Consider the following 25,508-nt stretch of genomic DNA (forward strand, 5'->3'; position numbering starts at 1 on the left):
CTGTTTCCACACTGCAAGTAATCTAATTTAATCTAATCAGGTTAGGATATCTGGTTGACATGGATGAGTTGGACCAAAGGGTCTATTTCCCTGCTGTACATCTCTATGACTATTGTCACACTTGCAATTTTCTTCTGCTGCTCAGTTCTATTAGATAGTTACAATCATCTCCATGACAACTGAAGTAACTGGCTAAAAGTGGTTTCTTGCTGAGTGACCAGTGCTTGTGGTAGAGTACAAAAATAATGCTTAAAAAGAAAATTTGGTGAACATTTTAATTTGCCAGAGTTAGAAATGTCATCAGATACTTCAAAAAAAGTTACAAATTTGCAGGCTGAATCCTAGCCAACTAAACTGATATTGAGTAAGAAGTCATTGCCAGAAAGCACTTGCACCCATCAAGGAACGTTAATATATGGATTCTACAGATTTTCAATCACCGGAATAGTATGATACAAAGGCCAAGTTTTATCTTTTACAACGAGGTGATTAATAAATGCTGCAAATAAAGTATTCAGTTGTAGAATTAACTTCTCCTGCATGTAATAACATGGAGAAGGCATCTATCTCATGATAATAAAGCTAATCCCATCAATTTAATATTAGGAAAGACAAGAATTTAAGCATTGCTGGCCATCTCAGTAGTAGTAAGCTGTGTGTGTGATCCAATTGGGTTTTTCCTCCCTTAAGCGCTTAGCTGAGCTATGAGATGTGAAGATGGATTTGTAAGCCTCTGATTTCTCTTCAGTTTCTGTAAAAGATCGTTTGGTGATGCCAGAAACAGGTTTACCAAGTTTCTCAGCTTTCCCACCTGTAGTGGATGTAGATGAGGACGATGACGACTGTGCATTTGCTAGAAAGAAAAACAAAATCAAATCATTAGTCATTTGCCTTGCATGTCACAACAGTAGTTTGTTTTTACCCTCCCAATACAGACTGAGAACTAGTGTACGTTGTGATAAGATTGCACTGCTGGACTGATGTACTTAATTTTTACTGTAAATTTCTCCACAATATAGCCTGCACCTTTGAACTATTCAGATGTTTAAGTTTGAGCAAATCCCACCCACATCAAATCATGATCAGTTCTCAAATGATCACTGTTAAGCTGTAGAAACATAGAAGGAACAGCAGTAGGCTATTCGACATGGTGGCGGCTGATCAAGATCAATACTGTAAACCCCCCATCCCCACATCCCTTGATTCCTTCAGCCACAAGAGCTACATCTACATCCTTTTTGTAAAGACAACATTTTTGCACCAATTATTTTGTGGTTGTGGATTCCACAGGCTCACCATCCACTGGATGAAGAATTTCTCCTCACCTCAGTCCTAAAATGTTTACCTTCGCCTTAAACTATGATCCCTGGTTCTGAACTGCCCCACCACTGAGGTCATCCTTCCTGCATCTAACCTGTCTATTCATTTTATAGGTTTTTATGAGATTCCCTCATTCTTCTAAACACCAGTGAACTCAATCTCTCCTCATATATTAGTTCTGCCGTCCCAGGAATCAGTGTGGTAAATCTTCACTACACTCCCTCTATAGCAAGAGCAGCCTTCCTCAGATCAATAGATCAAAACTGCTCATAATATTCCAAGTTTGACCTTACCAATACTATATAACTGCAGCAAGATATCCGTGTTCCTGTCCTTGAATTCTCTCGACTGCCTGCTACACCTGTGCACTTACTTTCAGCAACTGGTGCTCAAATACACTCTCTGAGCATTCCCCTCTCAATTTACAGCCATTCAAATAAAACTTTATCTCACATTTATCCATATTATACTGCATCAGCCTGTCCAAATTATATTGCAACATCTCTGTATCCTCCTCGCCGCTCACCCATACACAGAAAGCAGGTTCTAATCTCATCAAACTCAACAAAGGGCATTATCTTCTGAACATTCTGAACTAGTTTGATATCTATTGTTATTTCCTGAAAAACAGCAGAGAACAGTCAAAACTATTCTGTTCTAATGATGTGTTGGTCTCTCATTAAATACAAACATACAAAAACCATTTAAAAAAAACACAAATGCTGGAAATCTCAAACCAGAACGGCAGCATGGTGGCACAGTGGTTAGCATTGCTGCCTCACAGCGCCAGAGACCCAGGTTCAATTCCCGCCTCAGGCAACTGTCTGTGTGGGTTTCTTCCGGGTGCTCCGGTTTACTCCCACAGTCCAAACATGTACTGGTTAAATGAATTGGCCATGCTAAATTGCCCGTAGTGTTAGGTGAAGAGGTAAATGTAGGGGAATGGGTCTGTGTAGGTTGCTCTTCGGAGGGTCGGTGTGGACTTGTTGGGCCGAAGGGCCTGTTTCTACACTGTAAGTAATCTAAATCTAATCTAATCTAAGTAATCTAATCTAACTATGAAAGAACAGAAATAGCTGAAGAAAGTCAGCAGGTCTGGCAACATCTGTAGACAGAAAGCAGAGAAAATGTTTTGAGTGCAGTGACTTTCCTTCAGAGCTTCATACGAAAACCATTCGAGACATTGAACACAAAAGCCAGGAGCAAAGATAGGCAATTCAACCCCTTGAGCCTGCTCTGCCATTTAATATGATCACAGGTGATTTCATCTTTTTTTGCCCACCTAATCCTTCATTTCTTAAATAATCCTTCAACCCATTACTAATTAAAAATCAATCTTCTCCTTAAAACGACTAAACTTCCCAGCATCCACTCTACTGAAATAGTGAATTCCACAGATTCATGACCCTTTCACATAAGCAATTTCTCCACATCTGTTTTAAATCTGCTTCCCCTTATGCTTAAACTATAACCCCTCAAAGTTTGTGAGAAGATTTGTAGCTCAGGTGCTCGTTGTTGTGGTTCTGTTCGCCGAGCTGGGAATTTGTGTTGCAGATGTTTTGTCCCCTGTCTAGGTGACATCCTGAGTGCTTGGGAGCCTCCTGTGAAGCGCTTCTGTGATCTTTCCTCCGGCATTTATAGTGGTTTGAACCTGCCGCTTCCGGTTGTCAGTTCCAGCTGTCCATTGCAGTGGCCGGTATATTGGGTCCAAGTAAATGTGATTGAATCTGTGGATGAGTGCCATGCCTCTAGGAATTCCCTGGCTGTTCTCTGTTTGGCTTGTCCTATAATAGTAGTGTTGTCCCAGTCGAACTCATGTTGCTTGTCATCTGCATGTTTGGCTACTAAGGATAGGTGGCCGTGTCGTTTCGTGGCTAGTTGGTGTCCATGGATGTGGGTCGTTAGCTGTCTTCCTGTTTGTCCTATGTAGTGTTTTGCACAGTCCTTGCATGGGATTTTGTACACTACATTGGTTTTGCTCATGTTGGGTATCGGGTCCTTCGTTCTGGTGAGTTGTTGTCTGAGAGTGGCTGTTGGTTTGTGTGCTGTTATGAGTCCTAGTGGTCACAGTAGTCTGGCTGTCAGTTCGGAAATGCTCTTGATGTATAGTAGTGTGGCTAGTCCTTGTGGCATGTCCTCATTCCGTTGTCTTTCCCTTAGGCATCTGTTGATGAAATTGCGTGGGTATCCGTTTTTGGCAAATACATTGTATAGGTGTAATTTCAGAATGTCACATGCTAGTGAGGCGAGGAACAGGGACAGAGTGCAGCTAAGTATGTGGCTACAGGGCTGGTGTAGGATGGAGGGCTTCAGATACTCAGATCATTGGGGTACCTTCTGGGGAAGGTGGGACCTATACATGAGGGATGAGTTGCACGTAAACTTGAGGGGCACCAATACCCAGGGCAGGAGATTTGCTAGAGCATTTCAGGAGGGTTTAAACTAGTTTGGCAGGGGGATAGGAACCAGAGCTATAGATCAGAGAGAGGGTAGTTGTTGAACAGGCAGAAATAGAATCCAAAGAGTCTGTTAAGAAGGATACACAGTTGACAGGGCAAAGGGATGGGTTAAAGTGGGTCAGTTTCAATGCAAGGAGTGTTAGGAATAACAGTGATGAACTTAGAGCATGGATCAGTACTTGGAACTTGATATTGGGGCCATAACAGAGACATGGATTTCACAGGAGCAGGAATGGTTGCTGGATGTTCTAGGGTTTACATCTTTTAAAAAGAACGGGGTGGCAGGAGAGGGAGGGGGGTGTAAAGAGATGGGGATGTATCATTGTTAATTAGAGAGTGCATTACAGCTGCAGAAAAGGAGGTTGTAGAGGAGGGTTTGTCCACTGAGTCAGTATGGGTGCAAGTTAATAACAGAAAGGAGCTGTTTGGATACACTTTATTGGGTGTTTTCTCTAGACCCCCCAATAGCAGCAAGAGATGGATGAACAGACTGGACAGCAGATCTTGGAAAGGTGCAGATGTAACAGAGTTGTTATGGGCGACTTCAAATTACCCAATATTGATTGGAACCTCCTTAGTGTAGATTTTGTCAGGTGTGTCCAGGAAGGATTCCTGACTCAATCTGCAGATAGGCTGACTCAAGGGAGGCCATATTGGATCTGGTGCTAGTCAACAAGCCAGGCCAGGTGTCGGATTTCTTGATGCGAGAGCAATTCAGTGATTGACCACAACTGCATCACCTTTACATTGCCATGAAGTGAGATAGGAATAGACAGGATGGGAAGGTATTAAATAACAAGTTATACTGTTATTAGACAGGTACTATGGAGTATAACATACCCTTGGGTCCAACTTATCCATGCCAACCAGATATCCTAACTTTATCTAATGCCAGTTGCCAGCATTTGGTCCATATCCTTCTAAACCCTTCCTATTCATATACCCATCCAAATGCGTTTTAAATGTTGTAACTGTACCAGCCTCCTCTGGCAGCTCATTCCATACAAGCACCACCCTCTGTGTGAAAAAGTTGCCCCATTGGTTCTGGACTACCCACCCCAGGGAAAAGACCTTGTCGATTTATCCAATCCATGCCCCTTATGATTTTATAAACCTCTATAAGGTCACCCAACAGCCTCCGAGGCTCCGGGTAAAACAGCCCCAGCCTATTTAACCTCTTCCTATAGCTCAAATCCTCTAACCCTGGCAACGTTCTTGTAAATCTTTTCTGAACCCTTCCAAGTTTCACAACATCCTTCCAATAGGGAGGAGACCAGAACTGTACACAATATTCTAAAAGTGGCCTAACCAATGTCCTGTACAACCACATGACATCCCAACTCCTGTTCTCAATACTCTGACCAATAAAGGAAAGCATACTAAACGCCTTCTTCACTATACTGTCTACCTGCGACTCTACTTTCAACTCTTTTACTCAATGCTCTGACCAATGAAGGTTGCAAGTGTTGGATAACTTTGTCCCACTGAGACAGGCAAGGAATGGTAAGGTGAAGAAACTTTGGATGACTAGACAAGAGGAAAAAGGAAGCTTACTTAAGGTTGAGGAAGCATGAAGCTGGTACAGCCTTAAAGGATTTCAGAGTAGCTACGAAAAAACTCAAAAATGGACTGAGGAGAGCAAGGAGGGGGCATGAAAAAGCCTTGGGTGGGAAAGATTAGGAAAAACCCAAAGACATTCTACACTTACATGAGGAATAAGAGAATGATCAGAGAGAGAGTAGGGTCTATTAGGGATAGTGGAGTCTGACGTGGTAAGGATGGCCCTAAATGAGTTTTTTGCTTCAGTACTCACTAGAGAGAAGGACCTTGTTGATAGAACATCGCGGATCAGGTTAGCATACTTGAACAGATTGATATTAAGAAAGTCAATGCGCTGGAAATTCCTTGAAGCATCAAGATAGATAGGTCCTCAGGGCTAGACCAGACAGATCCACGATTACTATGGGAAGCAAGGAATGAGATTGTTGCGACTCTGGCGATGATCTTTGCATCCTCACTCGCCACAGGAGTAGTACCAGATAATTGGAGGGAGGAGAATGTTGTTCCTCTGTTCAAGAAGGCAATAGGAATATCCCTGGGAATTACAGACCAGTCAATCATATGTCTGTGGTAAGCAAGGGACTGGAAAGGACTCAGATAGAATTTATAACTATATAGAAGAACATAGTTTGACTAAAGATAGTCAGCATGGCTTTGTGAGCGACAGGCCATGCCTCACAAGCCTTGAGTTCTTTGAAGATGTAACAATTTGATGAAGACCAAGCAATGGATGTGTTGCATATGGATTTCAGTAAGGCATTCGATAAGGTTCCCCTGGTAGGCTCATTCAGAAAGCTAGCAGGATTCAGGGAAATCTGGCGGGATACAGAATTGGCTGTCCGAATGACGACAGAAAGTGATAATGGATGGAAAGTATTTCGCCTGGAGGTCGGTGACCAGTGGTGTCCCACAAGGCTCTGTTCTTGGGCCTCTGCTCTTTGTAGTTTTTATAAATGACTTGGATGAAGAAGTGGATGGGTGAGTTCGTAAATTTGCCGACGACACAAAGGTTGATGGTGTTGTAGATACTATTGAGGGCAGTTGTAGACTACAACAAGACATTGACAGGACACAGAGCTGAGCTGAGAAGTGGTAGATGGAGTTCATCCTGGACAAATGTGAAGTGATTCATTTTGGAAAGTCAAATTTGAATGCTGAATACAGGGTTAAAGACAGGATTCTTGGCAGGGTGGGGAAACAGCGGGGTCTTGAGATCTATGCACATAGATCCCTCAAAGCTGCCACCCAAGTTGATAAGGTTGTTAAGGTGGCGTATGATGTGTTGAGGTTTTGCTGCAGCTCTATAAAACCCTGGTTAGACCATACTTGAAATATTGTGTCTAGTTCTGGTTGCCTTATTATAGGAAGGATGTAGATGCTTTAGGGACAGTGCAGAGAAGATTTACCAGGATGCTGCCCTGGATTGGAGGGCTTGTCTTATGAAGAGAGGTTGAGTGAACTAGGGCTTCTCACACTGGAGAGGAGGAGGAGAGGTGGCTTGATAGAGGTGAACAAGGTAATGGGGGCATAGAGAGAAGATAGCCAGAAGCTTTTCCCCAGGGTAAAAATGGCTGTCGCGAGGGATCATAATTTTGAGGGGATTGGAGGGAGGTATAGAGGAGATGTCAAAGGTAATTTCTTTATGCAGAGAATGGTGGGTGCATGGGATATATTGCCAGCGGTGGTAGTAAAGTCAGAGACATTTGGGACATTTAAATGATTGCTGGACAAGCACATGGACAGCAATAAATTGAGAGGTTGATCTCAGATTAAAATAAATGCTCAGCACAACATCATGGGCCAAAGGGCCTGTACTGTGTTTACTCTTCTATGTTCATTCCTAGCTGAAAATGTGTTGCTGGAAAAACGCAGCAGGTCAGGCAGCATCCAAGGAACAGGAGAATCGACATTTCGGGAATGAGCCCTTCTTCAGGAATTCCAATGTTAAACTGGTTTGAACAGTGTTATTAGACAGACTGTGGCTGTGAAAGCTGCTGTAAGGTGGTGCTTAGGAATCATAATTGGACTTTTCACTTCCTTCAGATTTATCTCGAGAATAATGATGAACAAGAAAAAGCTATATTTAATGCTTCTCCCTACATCCTAACCTGACAGCCTTGATATATATTCTGGATTAGTGGTGCTGGAAGAGCACAGCAGTTCAGGCAGCATCCAAGGAGCAGCGAAATCGACGTTTTGGGCAAAAGCCCTCCATCAGGAATAAAGGCAGTGAGCCTGAAGTGTGGAGAGATAAGCTAGAAAAATGTGGGGGTGGGGAGAAAGTAGCATAGAGTATAATGGGTGAGCAGGGGAGGGGATGAAGGTGATTGGTCGGGGAGGAGACGGTGGAGTGGATAGGTGGAAAAGGAGATAGGCAGGTCGGACAAGTCCGGACAAGTCATGGGGACAGTGCTGAGCTGGAAGTTTGGAACTAGGTTGAGGTGGGGGAAGGGGAAATGAGGAAACTGTTGAAGTCGACATTGATGCCCTGGCAGTGAAGTGTTCCGAGGCGGAAGATGAGTCTTGATATAGATTTTAGCCTTGATATATATGTAAAGGTTCTCAGCATTTCTTGAGCACTTCACAAATACATAGATATGCAAACATTTCACCCCATTGATGCATAATAACACTCTGTGTTGCATTTCAGACAATTCCATTCCTATGGCATGCAGAGTGGAATTTAAATTTTGCACCATCGCTTCCAATTTCAAAACAAGTTTGAAACAAAATTAATTGCAAGCTATTTAATATTATAAGAGATTTAAAATTTGTTTCAAATTGGAGATTCAAATCTAAGTCACTGCTAACCTAAAACCAACTTCTGGAAAAGGTCACTGTACTCAAAAGTTAACTCTGCGTTTTGTCCACAGATACTGCCAAACCTCTCGAGTTTCTCCAGCAATTGATGTTTTTGTTTCACTACATTTATGTTGTGATCACACCGATTAAACTGCAAGGCAGAGTCTGCAATTTTACACAGTTGAGAATGCTCAGTGCTTCAGTAACTGGAACAGAGCCTCAGAAACTCAGCACAGCTATTGCAAAACTCTGTTCACAACTTTATCGGCTCATTTCCATTTTCACTGACGCTAATGTAAAAACTTCATAGATTAGTGGACAGTCAGCCTAATCCAGCTGCATATTAAATTTCAGAATGAGATAATGCAACTTCACTGTGCAGGGTGGCTGGACGTGTCAGTACATCATTCCATCATTTTCATAGTTTGCATAACCTGATCTGCACATTGCCAGCAAGAGCTGTTTAGACTTGTCACTGACAGCTCTTTTGACTATACAAGCAAGAATGCTGGTTTCCCACATTGTTATACTGCCTCCAATGCAAGAGGTTACTTCAAAGGTTAGCCTATGGTGGAAAGGACACCAATAAATCAAATAATTAGCAAATGAGGAGTACAGACTTGCACTAGATTACAATTATGAGGTTAGTGTGCAGAAGGATCCAACGTGAGAAGTTTGTTACATTTTTGCAGAGGAGAAAACACATTAAGTGGAAAATAAATCAACATAAGAAAGAAAACACTTATCAAAAACAAATATCCAAGAAGCATGTAAACAATCAGAATCAAGGGTGGCACCGTGGCTCAGTGGTTAGCACTGCTGCCTCACAGCGCCAGGGTCCCAGGTTCAATTCTAGCCTCGGGCAACTGTCTATTTGGAGTTTCCACATTCTCCCTGTGTCTGCGTGGGTTTTCTCCGGGTACTCCGGTTTCCTCCCACAGACCAAAGATATGCAGATTAGGTGGATTGGCCATGCTAAATTGCCCATAGTGTTTAGTGCATTAGTCAGAGGGAGATGGGTCTGGGTGTGTTACTCCTCGGAGGGTCAGTGTGGACTTGTTCGGCTGAAGGGTCTGTTTCCACACTGTAGGGAATCTAATCTGATGATATGATTATTTCTGGGTATGTTTGGTGGTGGAGGGATGAAAGTGAACATTGACAAAACTAACATGATTAATATTTCAAAAACAAGAATAAGCATTCATATTTGTAGAATGAAGATAATTAGTTCAAAAGTTCAAATACAGAGGAAGGTAATACTTTAGCAATAAAATTAACTAGAAATGAAAGGATAATATTTTGTAAGAGACTAGAAAGTTGAATGATCAATTCAAAAAGTGACTTGTAAAGAGCTTGATTGAAATTTTCTTTTGTATGGATGCCAGACTCGGACCTGACTAAAGGAGGACATCAGCATGTTAGTAACCATGAAGTACTGGTTTGGAAAAGAATGGAATGGATCAGCTAGATGAAAAATATAAATGAGGCAATGGATAAAAAAAAGTTTATTGAATGTAATTAGGAAAAGGCAGAGAAACAGGTTCGGACTCATTTTAAGAGGAAGCGATTTTAACAAAAGTGTGAAAGGGAAGATTTTAAGAGAAAAGAGGGAGAAGAGAAGGTTAATGCTGAATGGCTTGAAAACTGAAGGAAACTACTGGCAAATATAACATTCATAGAAACAAGGAATAAGGGTAAGCCATTGGCCTTTTGCGTCCATTCTGCCATTCAATAAGATCATGACTGATCTCACATTCTTGCATACCCTTGATAATCTTTCAACCACTTGGTAATCATGAATCTACCTCTACCTTAAAAATATTTAAAGATTGTGCATCCACAGCCTTAGGATGGCAGAAACGGAGGACACTCCAGCCAGAACTCGCCTGTTCTTGTTTTTCTTCCTCTTCTCTTTTTCTTCCTCTAAATGTTTCTTCTTTCTTCTTTGTCTTCTCCTCTTCCTTTTCTTCCCTTTGACTCCCAGCCTTTGACAATGATTCCCAGCCTCTGGTGAGGCGCGTTGATCCCCGCCCTGACGTAGCAGCCTCCTGGTACAGCATGGCATCCTTCCGGCCTCCCGCAGTGGCCTCTCGGCATTGGCGTGGAAACCGCTCAAAATGGCTTCCCAGTGTGGTGTGGTGACTTCTCAACCTCATGCAGCAGCGTCTCGACATTGGCATAGTCACCTCTTGACCTTGTTCAGCAGCCTCCGGCATGGCGTGGCATCCTCCTGGCCTCCCAGATGGCATGACGTCCTTCCAGCCTCCCACAGCGTTCTCGTGGCATGATGTGGCTTCCTCCCAGCATCCTGCAGTAGCCTCCCGGCACAGCATGGCATTCTCTCAGCATAAGCATGACAATCTCCTGAGCTGGTGTTGCAGCCTCCCTGCTTGGCGACCTCCTGGCCTAATGCAGTGGTTTCCTCCAGTCGGGGCCTCAAGGCGTAGCAAGGTGACTCCTGACCTGGCACAGCGGTGTCCTGGTGCGGGGTGTCATTGGCGCATTGGGAGCTAGGGCCCGATGCAGACTGGAAGCTAAGTGCCAGCATGGTCTGCTGTACTGAACTTTTTTCTGTAATGCTGGACATTTCATTTCTGTAACAAAAGAGGCCTAGGTATTTTTGTACATAGCACGGTAGTTGGCAATATATAAACGTTTCACAACACTGAGTATACGGGACAATAAAAGCTATGCTATTCTATTTTGAGGAAGGGAATTTCAAATATTCAGAACCTTCTGAAAGAAAAAAATGCTACCTTATCTCTTAAATAGTGACTACTTATCTTTAAATTATGATCCCTTGTTCTGGACGCTCCCACAAGAGGAAATACCCTTTCAACATCCACCCAGTCAAATCCTCACAATTCTTATATTTTGCAATTAAATCACCTCTGACTCTTCTAAACACCACAGAATATTGGCTCAGCTTGTCTAGCCTGTCCTTATAAGGTAATCCACCCATTCCAGGTGTTAGCATAACAAACCTTCATTGAGCTGCTTCCAATGCATTAAAATCCTTCCGTAAGTAATGGTCATCAGTCCTGTGCACAATATTGTAGATACAATCTCTCAAATGCCCTGTTGAATGGAAGCATAAACTCCCTAGTCCTGCATTCAATTCCCCTAGCACTAAACCACTGCATTCTAATAATTCTTCTGATTACTTCCTGTATGTTCATATTCATCTTCTGTGATTTATGCACTAGGATACCCAAATTCTGCTGCATCTCAGAGTTCTTCAACCTCTCACGGTTTAAATACGTGATTTTTCCCTTCTGCTAAAACAGACAATTTCACACTTTCCCACAGTGTACTGCTTTTACCAGATCTATGTTTACTCACCTGACTTACTTTTATTCCTTTGAAAGCTCCTTATGCCTTCGGCACAATTTAAATTCTTACCTATCTTTGTGTCATCAGCAAATTTAACTACCACAGTTACAACAGTCCCTTCATCCAAATCATTTGTTTAACTTGTAAAGAGTGCCAGAGGATGTAGTGGAGGCTGGTACAATTGCAACATTTAAGAGGCATTTGAATGGGTATATGAATAGGAAGGGTTTGGAGGGATATGGGCCAGGTGCTAGCAGGTGGGACTAGATTGGGTTCGAATATCTGGTCAGCATGGATGGGTTGGACCGAAGGATCTGTTTCCATGCTGTACATCTCTATGACTCTAACACTCCTGTGAAACAGCACTCGACACACCCTGTTCACCTGAAAAAGATCCATTTACTTGCACCCTCTGCTCCTTGTTGGCCAGCTAATCTTGTGTTTTTTTATATTCTGTCCAAGCTTCCGACCTATTTTTGCAAAATGATATGCCTTTTCTTTGAGCCTCATACTATCTTTGGCTTTTTTTTAGTACACCACAAATGGTAGGTCTTTCCCGTAGAACATTTCTACTTAGTGTAATGTATCTACAATGTACTCCTTAAATGTTAGCCAACATATCTCTATTGACCTATCCCTTAATCTAATTTGCCAGTTCATTTTCATTGGTTGTGATTTCATGCCCTCATAATTGCCCTTATTTAAATTTTAAATAGGAGTCTTGGACCCACACTTCTCCACCTTAAACTTTATATAAAATTGAAAAATATTATGATCATTGCTACCAAGAGGTGCTTTTTGCTATGAGGTCAGGAATTAATCCGATTTTGTTGGTCAACACCAGGTCTTGCATAGCCTGCTCTCATGTTGGTGCCATAACATACAGATCTAAGAAAATGTCCCATAAAATTCAATGAATTGCTTCTTTTGAATTTTTTTCCCATCTGATTTCTCCAGTCTATGGATTAAAATCTCCGACAATAATTATTCATTATTTCTTTCACCATTTCTTCCTTGACACTCTGTTCTACCATGGGGTTACTATGAGGAGGTCCAATTCCCCAAATGACTTCTTGCCTTTATCCTCATCTCTACCCAGACTACTACTTTTTTCTAGCTTTCTGAATAAAGGTCATCCCTCTCTATTATGCTAATATTATCTTTAATTAACATAACTACACCTCCAATCTTTTCTAGCTTCCTGTCTTACCACTCATTATTTAGGCCCATTTTTAGGTTATCCTGCAGCCACATTGGTTATGGTCACCAGATTGTAATTATTTATCTCAATCTGTACCACCAGCTCATTTGTTTTGTTCTGAATGCTATTATGTTTTAAATTCAAATACAGTGCCTCAAGTTTTGCCCTATTATTTTTATAACCTCTCATCTGCTGATTTGCTCTTAGATTTACATTCTGTCCATCCTGTCATTGTCTGTTTATTATTTTATAATATTTATATTATAATTTTTATGTTTATATTAATTCCTTCCTCTGTTGCAATTTCCACATTTTTCGGTTCACCACAGCGTCGCAAAATAGGATACTGGTCCTCCATATTTAATTTAAAACCAGTTATACTTTCCCACTTCACAAAGACACCGGTCCCAATATGATTCAGTTACAGACTGTCCCAGTAGTAGAGATCCCACTTGCACAGTACTGGTGCCAATATCCCATGAACCAGAACTCACATCTCCCACACCAGTCTTTCAGCAATACATTCATCTTGGTTTACCCTATGCCAATTTGCACACAGATCAGAGTTTGTGCTTAATTTGGTGCCTAGCTTCTCATATTGCTGTGCAAAACCTCTTTTCTAGTTCTATTTTTGTCACTGGTGCTTACATAGACTATGACAACTGGATCCTCTCCCTCCCACTGCAAGCTTTCCTCTAATCCAGAATAGATATCCTGACATCAGGCAGACAGCACAGCTTCTGTGCTGCTGAGAACAGCTTCAGTTCCCCTGCAGCTGTTGTCCCCCACTGCCACCACATTCTGTCTGGATGGCTTCCTGTTTTTGATTTGATTTATTGTAGTCACATGTATCTAAGTACAGTGAGGAGAAAGTGAGGACTGCAGATGCTGGAGATAAGAGCTGAAAAATGTGTTGCTAGGAAAACGCAGCAGGTCAAATCTAAGTATAGTGAAAGGCTTTGTTTTGTGAGCAATACTGGTAGATCATAGCAAACAAAGACATACAGACCATAGGATGCTTGGACAGAGCGAGGAATAAAAGGTTATGGCTGCATAGGAGGCACGCAAAAATCAACATTATTTGAAGTTTGAGAGGTCCATTTAGCTGTCTAATTATGGCAGGGAAGAAGCTGCTCTTGAATCAGCTGGAGCATGTGTTCAAGTTTCTGTATCTTCTGCCCGACGGAAAAGTTTGGAAGACAATATTAACAGGGTGGAAGGGGTCTTTCTGTGGTAACAAGTAGTCCCATGGCATCACTGTCATTTCACTCATCCATCCCACAGTCCCCACTCTCACTCAAACAAGCTGAACATCAAACATGTTTGACATTTGCTTAGGCTGACGCTCCTGTCCTTTGGGTGCTCTTACCTGCCTTACCTACTTGACCACTGCCCATATGAGAAGAACTTATCGAGTGACTGCCTCCAGGTACAAGGAATCCAGGTAAACTCCCTGCTCCATGATGCATCACAGTTTCTGTAGTTCAGCCTACACAGTTCAAACTTTAAAGACTTACCACAGAGATGCTTGGCCAGAATCACAATGGCATCTTTGAGCTCAAACATATTGCAGTTTTGACACACTGCCATTTTTAATGAGATAATTATATTTAGTTGTTATCCATACATTGTTGCCTTTTATGCAGTATACTAACTTTACCATCAATGTGTTTACAGGGTTAAACAGGAGAATACTGTAGGCTTTAACCAATTAAAAAATACAGAACTTTGACCAATCATTGGCTGTGACAGGTATTGATCTGATGTTTGGTTTAATTGTCCTGCCCTCAATTCCTCCCTTTCCTGACTTATAGACTTTTGACGTCACTCTTGTTTCTTACTTGACAAGAACTAACTGCAGAACCCTCTTCCCAGTCTGCTTCCCTACAACACCGACTGCAGAACCCTCTTCCCAGTCTGCTTTTCTGTGACAGCGACTACAGGACACTCTTCCCAGTCTGCTTCCGTGTGACACCGACTGCAGGACCCTCTTCCCAGTGTGCTTTCCTGTGATACTGACTACAGATACACTTCCCTGTCTGCTTCCCTGTGACACAGACCACTAGACCCTCTTCCCAGTCTGTTTCACAACAATGTTGATTGCAGGACATCCTTCGCAATCGAGGAGAAAGTGAGGACTGCAGATGCTTGAGACCAGAGTCATTCCTGATGAAGTGATTATGCTGGAAATATCAATTCTCGTGCTCCTCGGATGTTGCTTGACCTGTTGTGCTTTTCCAGCACCACACTTTGACATCCTCCCCATTCTGCTTCACCAAGAAACTGACTGGAGACCACACTTACTAGTCTCTTCCCAATGAAAAAAAAACAAGATAGAAATATGAAAATAATACAGTGAGAGAAAGATCATATTTGGGAAGAGCATACATGACTTCTGAATTCCTGACAGCAGGGCAAGTCAACACAGGTACAAACTAATTACTTCACCCAGAATTTCTTAAGACCATAAGACCATAAGATCTAGGAGTGGAAGCAAGGCCATTCGGCCCATCGTGTCCACTCCGCCATTCAATCATGGCTGATGGGCATTTCAACTCCACTTACCAGCATTCTCCCCGTAGCCCTTAATTCCTCGTGACATCAAGAATCTACCAATCTCTGCCTTGAAGACATTTGGCGTCCCGGCCTCCACTGCACTCTGCGGGCAATGAATTCCACAGGCCCACCACTCTCTGGCTGAAGAAATGTCTCCGCATTTCTGTTCTGAATTGACCCCCTCTAATTCTAAGGCTGTGTCCACGGGTCCTAGTCTCCTCGCCTAACGGAAACAATTTCCTAACGTCCACCCTTTCCAAGTCATGTACTATCTTGTAAGTTTCAATTAAGTCTCCCCTTAATCTTCTAAACTCCAATGAATACAATCCCAGGATCCTCAACCGTTCCTCGTTTCTTAGTACAAAGTGTGACCAAAACTTTGGGGTGAACCATGGTGGAGATTAAAGAAATTAGTTAAGGAATGGTTAGACACCCAGAGTAAAAATAATTTCCCTGAAAGGAGAAGAAACTCTGATTGCAAGTAAACTCAGTCCATTACATAGTTTACGTCAAGAGCTGGATTTGGATCCTTGTTTCTCAGGTATGACAATCAGAACTGAAACATACAACAGGAACTGACCTGCACCAGAAGAGCTCGAAAATCCATTCAGCATCTTGTCAATGGCTACTTTAGTCTCTTTGGGTTTCTGGGTTGATGACCCCGCAATTTCTATTTATAAAATAAAGGAAAGGATGCAGTGAGGGAACGGAATCCTCAGAATAAAAAGGGAGACACAGAGAAACAGAAGCGATGTACTCGAGTCCAGAATAACAACTGAAACATTGACACAAACTAATATGGAGAAACTAACTACTGTGCTTCATTATGTTGCTCCTAAATGTAATGGTTACTAGGAAGGACACAAAGTGGGAAAACGGGATCGAGTCATAGGTCTGCTATAATTACTGAGATTGGGTAAAATCAGTGACAAACAAATTCTCTTGCGAGTGAGACTAGACATGATATGACAGGCCAAGTTTTGAGCAGCAAATTTCAATTCAAATATTTTCTGTGGCTACATACAATATTACATGCATCCCATCAGGACTACGCCAGTACCAGCAATCAAACAGAGGCAGGGGGCACAGAGAGAGCAGGTTGGTGGCACAGAGCGAGGGAAGGGGATGCGAGCGACATGGAGCGAGGGGGGAGTGAGCAAGTGACAGTGCGCAAGCTACAGAGAATGAGGGGGAGTGAGTAAGCAACAAAAGGAGAGGACAGATGAGCAGGTAGATGGTGCAGAGAGGAGATTTGCAAGCAGAAGCGTCAAGTGGTTGATTCATCCTGGCCTCTTTACACGTTCCCCAGCATAACAGGGGCCATTCTTCAACCAATTTAACTTACTGTGTGATAAAAGGAATTGGCTGGAGACTCTTTGCTGCCAAGGCCTTAAGCACTGAAATATCCTGGCAACAGTGCTGAAGATCATTTGGTACACAAACAACAGGACAAAATCAATTGGCCAATTACCTTGAACTGTCATCAGTCTGCTAACCATCTTGAACAAAGTGATGCATGATGTCATTGACATGTTATCAAACAGCTCTTACTCCTAATTAACCTGCTCACTGACACTCAGTTTGGGCTCCACCACACCCACTCATCTCCTGACCTCATTACATCATTGCTCTATTCACAGACATCTGAACTCAAAAGGGGAGTGAGGCGAACTGTCCTCACCATTAAGACAGCGTTTGGTAAGGTTTGGGAACAAGAAGACTGTGCAAATCTGGAGTCAATGGGAAAAATACTCTTTATTAGTTGGAGTCATACTTGATGCAAAGGAATATGGTTGTGGTTGCCAGACGTCAGTCATCTCAGCTCCAGCATATCTCTGCAGAAGGTCCACAGGGTGGCATTCTGGGCCCAAACATTTTCAGTTGTTTCGATAATTACCTTTCCTCACTATATGTCCTGAGATGAAGAGGTGATTGCACAATTTGCAACTTCTCAGATACTGAGGTTGCCCATGTTCAAATATAGGCATGATCTTCACATGCCACACAAGTGCCAAGGACCATCTCCAACAATACAAAATCTATCACTTCTTGACATCCAATAGCATTACCATCAGTCAATCTCCCACTAACAATATGTAGGGAGTTTTTATGGGCTCGAAACTGAATAGGACATGCTGTTGACAAAATACTAGGCTGACAAGAGCAGGTCAGAAACTGGGAATTCTGCTGTAAGTAATCAACCCTCTGACTCCCCAAAGCCTGTCCACCATCTACAGAGCAAAGCTTGAGAGAATGATGGAATACTCTCCACTTGGAGATAGTGAGGACTGCAATACTCTTGCTCAGATGAGTACAGCTCCAACACTCAGAAAACTTGAAACCAACCAGGATAAAGCAGCCTGTCTGACAGGCACCCCACCCACCATCTCTATCAATCATTCCTCTCACTGACATACAGTGGCAGCGGAATGTACTAATCACAATTTGCGTGGCAACAACTCACCAAAGTTTCTTTGATAACTTCTTCTGAACCTAAGACCTCAACCATTTAGTGTGACAAGAGAGAAGAATCAAGGAAATCACTATCTACATGATGCTCACTGCCCATAATTGAAACTTTATTGCCGTTCCTTCACCACTGAGATGGGGGGGGGGGAGAGAGAGACGGGTGCTGCTGGAGGGACAGGCAGGGGAGTCTGGGGGGGACACAGGGGTGGTGGCTGGACGGAGAGATGGGGGTAAGAGGGCGTGAGGGGAGCAGGAAAGGGGGAGGGCCGCATGGGGGGGAGCTGAGTGGGAGGGTGTGCGGATGGATGGAGGTAGGGGAGACAATGGGGGTGTGGGGAGAGACTGCAGTCAAATGTGAGAGAGACGGTAATGGGGAGGAATGGGGCAGGGGAGAGACGGTAGCAAATGGGGGAAGAGACGTGGGGGAGAAGGACAGATGAGGGGTATGGGAGATGCCTTGGGCAAATGAGGGAGTGGGGGGAGATACAGGTGGATGGGGGAGAGACAGGGGGTTGGATGGGGGTGGAAGAGAGGGGAAGGGTGCTGGAGGAGAGGAGGAGAAGAGTGGGAAGAAGGAGGGACTATGAGGCCTTTTTAAATCTTGAACTCTCCTTCCTGAGAAAAAAAGACCTTTGTCATTCACCTTATCTATCCCCCTCATGATTTTATAAACCTCTATAAAGGTCACCCCTCAACCTCCAATGCTCCAATGAGAAAAAGCCCCAGCCATTCCAGTCTGTTTTTCCATCTGACCTGATGTGACCTCTTAACTGCCCTCTAGAAACGTCATGCTGCAAAAGAGAGAAACGATTTTAAACCTATCAGCAAAGGAGCATTCATCAATGTGGAAGTCCGAAAATTTTGATAACACTGAGGTGATGAATTCCTTGCAATTGAATACGGGATCTCTATCCTAAGGTCACATATGTTCAGGAGCTACTATATGGGGTGAGTACAGTGCATGCTCATATTGCAATGAATAATTGTTAATTGATAATTTACAATCTGACATTGAGACCCGAGATACTGCCTGGTTAAAATCTTCCAGCTTTGCGCAAATGTAATGGAAATGTATCAGCTCTGACCTCACTAGTCTGTGCAATAGCTTAGCGTAACTGCATTTTGTACATAAAAGTGTGCATCAGATACTTTGACAGAAAACACTGCTGACCAATTAGCTGATAGTTCAGTTTTCTGGAAGGCACATTTGCAAGACAGAGTCACAACAACAAGATGGGTTTAAAGCTCAAACAAACACAGAACGTTAGAGAAACTCAGCAGGTCTTAGCGAGTTTTGAGAAGATTTGTCGCTCAGGTTGTGGTTCTGGATTTAAGTTTGCTCACTGAGCTGCAAGGTTCATTTTCAGATGTTTTGTCACCAAACTAGGTAACATCATCAGTGAGCCTCCAGTGAGGCACTGGTATTAGTGACTCACTTTCTATTTATGTGTTTAGGTTTCCTTGGACTGGCGAAGCCATTTCCTGTTCTGTTTCTCAGAGGGTGGTAATTGGGATCAAAGTCAATGCGTTTGAGTTCTGGTTGGAATGCCATGCTTCTAGGAATTCTCATGCATGCCTCTGTTTGACTTGTCCTGGGATGGATGTGTTATCCATTGTTCTTAGCAGGGGCAGTAAGGCAGAGACTCGAACAAAAGCTCTGCCAACTATCCAACCCAAACTCTGGGTCTGCCACGTGGATGACACCTTTGTCTTCACTAAATGAAACAAATTTGAGGAAACCTTCAAGACCATCAATAATACCTTTACTGGCATAAAATTCACTAAAGAGGAGGAAAGCAACAACAAACTGTCATTCCTAGATGTCACCAATAGAGCAAATAGTTAATAGGGAACTTCAAACCAGCCTCTACAGGAACACACACATATGGACCAAATACTGAACTACAGAAGCAATCATCCCAACATCCACAAACAAAGCTGCATTAGAACATTATTTCAATGAGCCACTACACACTGCAGCACAGACGAACTACACAGAGCGGAGAAAAATCACCTATACAGTGTAATCAAAAAGAACAGGAATCCAATGAACATAATCCGCTGATTTCTCAGCAACAAATCCAAACAAGCAGACAAAATGCACCCAGAAATCCTAGTCACCCTCCCCTACATCAAAGACATCTTGGAAATGACTGCCAGACTACTCAGACCCCTTGGCATCATGGTAGCCCACAAACCCACCAATACACTAAAACAGCAGCTTATGAACTTGAAAGACCCTATACAGACAACTATAAAATTAATGTCATTTACAAAATACCTTGCAAGAACTGCAACAAACACTACACTGGACAAACAGTTATAAAACTAGCCACCAGGATACATGAACAGCAACTAGTCACAGACGACATGACCCAGTCTCACTAGTATCTTGACATACAGATGAGGAAGGGCACCACTTCGACTGTGACAACACACCCATCCTAGGGCAAGTCAAACCAGGACACACACAAGAATTCCTAGAAGCATTGCTGTACATCTCCATGACTCTATGACTCTAAGCATGGCATTTCAACTGGAACTCTATCAACAAACACATTGACTTGGACACCATTTACTATCCTGAGAAAAAGAGCAGGAAACGACATCATCAACCCACTGAAACCTAAACATATGAATAGAAAGTGGGTCACGAACACCAGTGCTTCACCGGAGGCTCACTGATGATTAGATTAGATTACTTACAGTGTGGAAACAGGCCCTTCGGCCCAACAAGTCCACAACGACTCGCCGAAGTGCACCCACCCAGACCCATTCCCCTACATTTACCCCTTCACCTAGCACTAGGGGCAATTTAGCATGGCCAATTTACCTAACTTGCACATTTTTTTTAGATTGTGGGAGGAAACCAGAGCACCTGGAGGAAACCCACAGAGACACAGGGAGAATGTGCAAACTCCACACAGACAGTTGCCTAAGGTGGGATTTGAACCCGGGTCTCTAGCGCTGAGAGGCAGCAGTGCTAACCACTGTGCCACCATGCTGCCCACTGTGATGTTACCTAGTATGGGACAAAACTTCTAAAAATGAACCTTTCATCTCGGCGAGCAAGCATGCATCCACTCAGCAGGTCTGGCAGTATCTGTGGAAAGAGAAACAGAGTTAATATCACAAGCCTGGCATGACACTTCTTCGGAACAGACCTGCTGAGATCCTACAATATTGGGTGTTTGTTTCAGATTTCCAGCACTTTATTTTATTTGTATTCATGGGTTGAATTCTGATACCAGTTGAGGTCTCCATGAAGGCCTCACCTTGTCAACCTCATCTCTAGACTAAGGATTAGTTCACTCTCATGAGAGAGCACAAACTATGGTCCTCTGGGAATATGTTGAAGTGAAAATTATATGCGGTCTAAGAAAAAGAGTCTCACACGCAGACCAGGGCACCCAACAAATACAGCTTTATGAATCACTGATAAAATCAAGAATTGTGACCGCTAATTCCAGAATATGATTTTGTTTAAATAAATGAAAATGTTTCTAAAATTATAATAGATTACGCAGTGTTTGCTCTCTTGTTCTGCTTCAAAAAAAAGCACTATGTGAAGCAGCATAACAGTAACTGAGTACAACATAACAGGAAGGACAGATGTGAGCAGTTTCTAAAATAAACGAACAGCAAGTTGAGGTCTTACCCTCAGAAAAGATGAAATCACATACAATTAACCTGATGTATTTGCATATAAGTGCAATATCCACTTCATCTCTTTCATCAATTTACTGACCAAGATATCCAGCCTCTGTGGTTTATGAAAAGCATTATCAGCATTGTGCTTGCTGAAAGGTGCGTTTTTTTTAATAAAAGCTTATTTCACACTAAGAAAGCAATAAAGTGTAAATGCGAAAACTTGTGGAAGCATAGAATTGGTTGCAAAATTATTCATAACCATGGATCTAGGGGAATGTATTTTGCAGACAATTTGATACAGTACCTTCAGTACGTGCAGATTTCACACAAGATTCTATTGCCTTGGACTTCTTAGCTTTCTGGAAAAATAAACAAACAGTTAGATCCAACATGATAATCATAAACTGTGACGTGACATAGTGTGGTTTACAACTTAAGAGGCTAAGCCTGCAATATGACATTCTACAGACAGTGAAAACAGAGAAATTCTGGTCTAACTTCTGTATTTCATACTGCACAGAAAACTGCAGAATAATTATTCTAAGCTAATAATCATTGCCAGCATGGGGACTACAAACAAATTCCACGTACTTGAAGAGATCAAACAGGAAGGACTGCTTTTTCCAAATACTAATTCAAAGATTGCCTGGCAAGACCTCAAGATAATGGGAGGAATAGCCTTTAAAATGTTATGTTTATCATCACATACTTATAGTGTTGCTCATAGGAGGAAATGACAGTATAGTCCATGGGCTAGAAGAGCACCAATCATATGGGGAAATATATTTCAGCAGGTATTGGTCTTCCAGAGCAAGGGGTTGACTACGATTGAATGTTGCAGACTGGCATATTCCCAGAAAGGAGGACAACATGCCCCTATCTACATCGATGGAACTGAGGTTGAGAAGGTGAACAGTGTAAAGTTTCTCAGAATAACAATCACAAACAATGGCTCAGTGGTTAGCACTGCTGCCTCTCAGCGCCAGGGACCCGGGTTCAATTCCAGCCTTGGGTGACTGCGTGGAGTTTGCACATTCTCCTAGTGTCTGTGTGGGTTTCCTTCGGGTGCTCCGGTTTCCTCCCACAGTCCAAAAATATGCAGGTCATGCTAAATTGCCTGTAGAGTTAGGTCATTAGTTAGGGGGAATGGGTCTGGGTGGGTTACTCTTCGGAGGATCGATGCGGACTAGTTGGGCAAAAAGACCTGTTTTCACACTGTAGGGAATCCAATCTAAAACAATCTGTCCTGGTCTTCACATACAGATGCAACAATGAAGGCGCACAACACCTATTCTTCCTCAGGCAGTTCAGGAAATTTTGCATGTCTATAAGGTCTCTCACCAACTTCTACAGATGCACCACTGAAAGCGTACTGTACAGATGCATAATTGCCTGGTATGGCAGCTGCTCTGCCCAGGACCGGAAGAAACTACAAAAGGCAGCCCAGCCCAGACTAACACAGAAGCCAACCTCCCAACCATGGACTCAGTTTACACGGCTTCCTGCTGTGGAAAGGCTGCCAACATAAAAGACCCATCACACCTTGGTAATGATCTCCGACAACCTCTTCTGTCAGGCAGAAGACGCAGAAGCCTGAACACATGCAGCAGCAAGTTCAGGAACAACTTCCTCCTTGCTGTTATTATACTGATGAATGGACTCTCTAGTCTCAAATAATGCTGATCTTGTTAACATTGATCTCACCTAGTACATGCCCTTTGCAACATATGCTTCTAAGTCTTTTTACAACTATTTATCAATACATTTTTGCTTACTATGTCCTGCTTGTACTTTCCATAAACAAAGCTTTTCACTGTGATTTTATTGTCACGTACCAAAGTAATGTGCTGACGGACACTAAAATTTAGAGCTGCTGCCGCCAAGGCGCAGTAGGGAAATACCACAGTCTGAGGTCTTTCTGCCAAAGCTGTATGGGGTCTGTTCAGTTATTGGGTCCTCCTGATACCTCAAATATATGTAAATATAATCTTGCACAATTATGAGATGTCTTTGGTTTGTTTGGATAGAGTCAAACTTCAATGTTTATTTCCTTGATATGTTACTGTACAGAACTGGATTGCACTTGTGACTATGTATAAAAAGATACATTTTGTGAATAAAGTATATTTTGGAAGTAAAAAAGGTGACAATGGGAGGAAAAAAACAAAAATTAGCAAAGAAACCTAAAAAAGCTGCAATGTTGAATGTATTTCAGACAAAACTAATTTCAGCAAGTACATTCTAAAGATATGCTTTTTTTGACTTGAGCAAAGGTTTGGAGTGGCCTTATTGAAATTTATAAAAGTATGAGGGGCATAGATAAGGTGAATGACAAAGGTCTCTTTCCTACAGTAGGGGAGTTCAAAACTAAGGTGCATATTTGTACGGTGAGAGGAGAAAGATATAAAAAGGATGTGAGGGGCAACATTTCTCCTAGAGACTGGCTAGCGTGCGGAATGAACTGCCAGAAAAAGTGATGGATGCAGTTAAAAGACTGCATTTGGATAAGTTCATGAATAGGAACGATTTGGGAGGGATATGGGCCAAACGCAGGGAGGTGGAATTAGTTTAATTTGGGAAAATAGTTGACGAGGACTGGTTGGACTGGAGGCTCTCTTTCCATGCTGTATGATATTATTGACACTATCAGGTGGGGTCAACTCAGTTTTCCTGAAAGGGCTTGATAAGATGAGACAATGTTTCCCTTTATGGGGGGGTCTAGGACCAGATGGCATTATCTTAAATTAGCACCTCTACTCGGAAAGTGAGAGGATGGTGCATTGCTTCTCTCAGAAGTTTCAATCTTGTCACACACAGCTGTTGGGGTGGAGTCCTTGTGCATATTTAAGCCTAAGATTGATAGATTCTTGATCAAAAGGGGAATCAAGGGCTATGGACAAATCACAGGAAATTGGACAAGAGGAATGTCGGACCAGCCATGATCCAACTGAATGGTGGAGCAGGCTTGAGGGCTAAATGGCCTACCCCATTCCCTAATTTTTTTAAATCTTATGTTGTCAAGCAGAACAAAAAAACCCTCAGGCATTGACTGGGATGAAAGGCCATTTCTCTGCTATATTAGAATTAGAACCCCTCTAATGTGGAAACAGGTCCTTCGTCCCAACAAGTCAACACCGACCCTCCAAAAAGTATCCCACTCGGACCCATTCCCCTACATTTACCCTGACTAATACACCTAACCTATACATCCCTGAACATATGGACAACGTAGCACAACCAAATCACCTTACTGCACATCTTTGGATTGTGGGAGGAAACCCACGCAGACACAAGGATAACTCCACACAGACAGTCGCCCAAGGCGGGAATCAAAACCTCTAGCTCCATGCTCTTCTATCTACCCAGTTCTCCGAATGGCCCTGCTTATCCAGATGCTTGCATGATTAAATCACACAGAAGTCCATAATAACCCTAAGACATTGAATGATGTGATGCAGTATCAGGGACATCCAGGATCACGCCATTCTGATGCAGCTGTTTGCCAGACACTACACCACCTGAGATAAACATTTCCTCATTTTCCAGTCGGTTTTAGTGCCCTTTCACTCTATTAAGGATCATGGCAGCACTGCTATGCCTGTGTTGCACCAGCTCTCTGTAGTGTTCTGAGCAAGTAATAAAGATGTGTAGATGAAATTGGTGGTCCACAACCACCAATTCCTCCACAGCATTGTTTTACAAATCTCAACAGTTCTTTTTGATTCAGCTTGCAGAGCAGTTAATCTAGGGAAAATGGCAGTTAATCTAGGGAAAATGTGAGATTGTGCTGCTTGGAGGAGGTTCGCAACTTTCACCTCCAGTTTTGTACCATGCATGTTTTCAATGGCTTTCTCAATCCATGATCATAAATTGTGCCTCAGCCTTTTGTCGATCCTCCTCTCCTCTGAAACCTGTGTGGCTTTCTGCTATCTGGCCAGCATTACCCTGTAACACACACCTACCTTACAAAGCAATCATGTTTCCGGTCATTTTCCTTCCCTTTGCTTTTGATTGAATTTGCCAGATTAGAAAATTAAGCACAGTTCAGTACTACTGGCTCTGTGGACTCAGACTTGCTTCATTTTCTGTCACTATTTCCAAAGAGTGTGACGGGAAGGGGATTTCAATTTAGGTTGTGATTGCAAATGATGACACAG

The 25,508-nt window shown here is 42.6% G+C and overlaps 1 protein-coding gene across 1 annotated transcript in view; it reads right to left on the bottom strand.

The window, feature by feature from the left end:
• Positions 1–261: 261 nt before the first annotated feature.
• The window catches only part of rtf2 (replication termination factor 2), a 160,056-nt gene continuing 134,809 nt past the window's right edge, over positions 262–25,508 (bottom strand). The window contains exons 7-9 of the mRNA XM_060835926.1: positions 21,656–21,710; positions 15,812–15,901; positions 262–853 (exon numbers count right to left, since the gene is read on the bottom strand). Coding sequence (XP_060691909.1) covers positions 639–853; positions 15,812–15,901; positions 21,656–21,710 — 360 coding nt within the window. The 3' untranslated portion in view covers positions 262–638. The remainder of the gene's footprint in view (positions 854–15,811; positions 15,902–21,655; positions 21,711–25,508) is intronic.

The sequence above is a fragment of the Hemiscyllium ocellatum genome, chromosome 15 (genome assembly GCF_020745735.1).
Source record: "Hemiscyllium ocellatum isolate sHemOce1 chromosome 15, sHemOce1.pat.X.cur, whole genome shotgun sequence".
Taxonomy (NCBI): Eukaryota; Metazoa; Chordata; class Chondrichthyes; order Orectolobiformes; family Hemiscylliidae; genus Hemiscyllium; species Hemiscyllium ocellatum.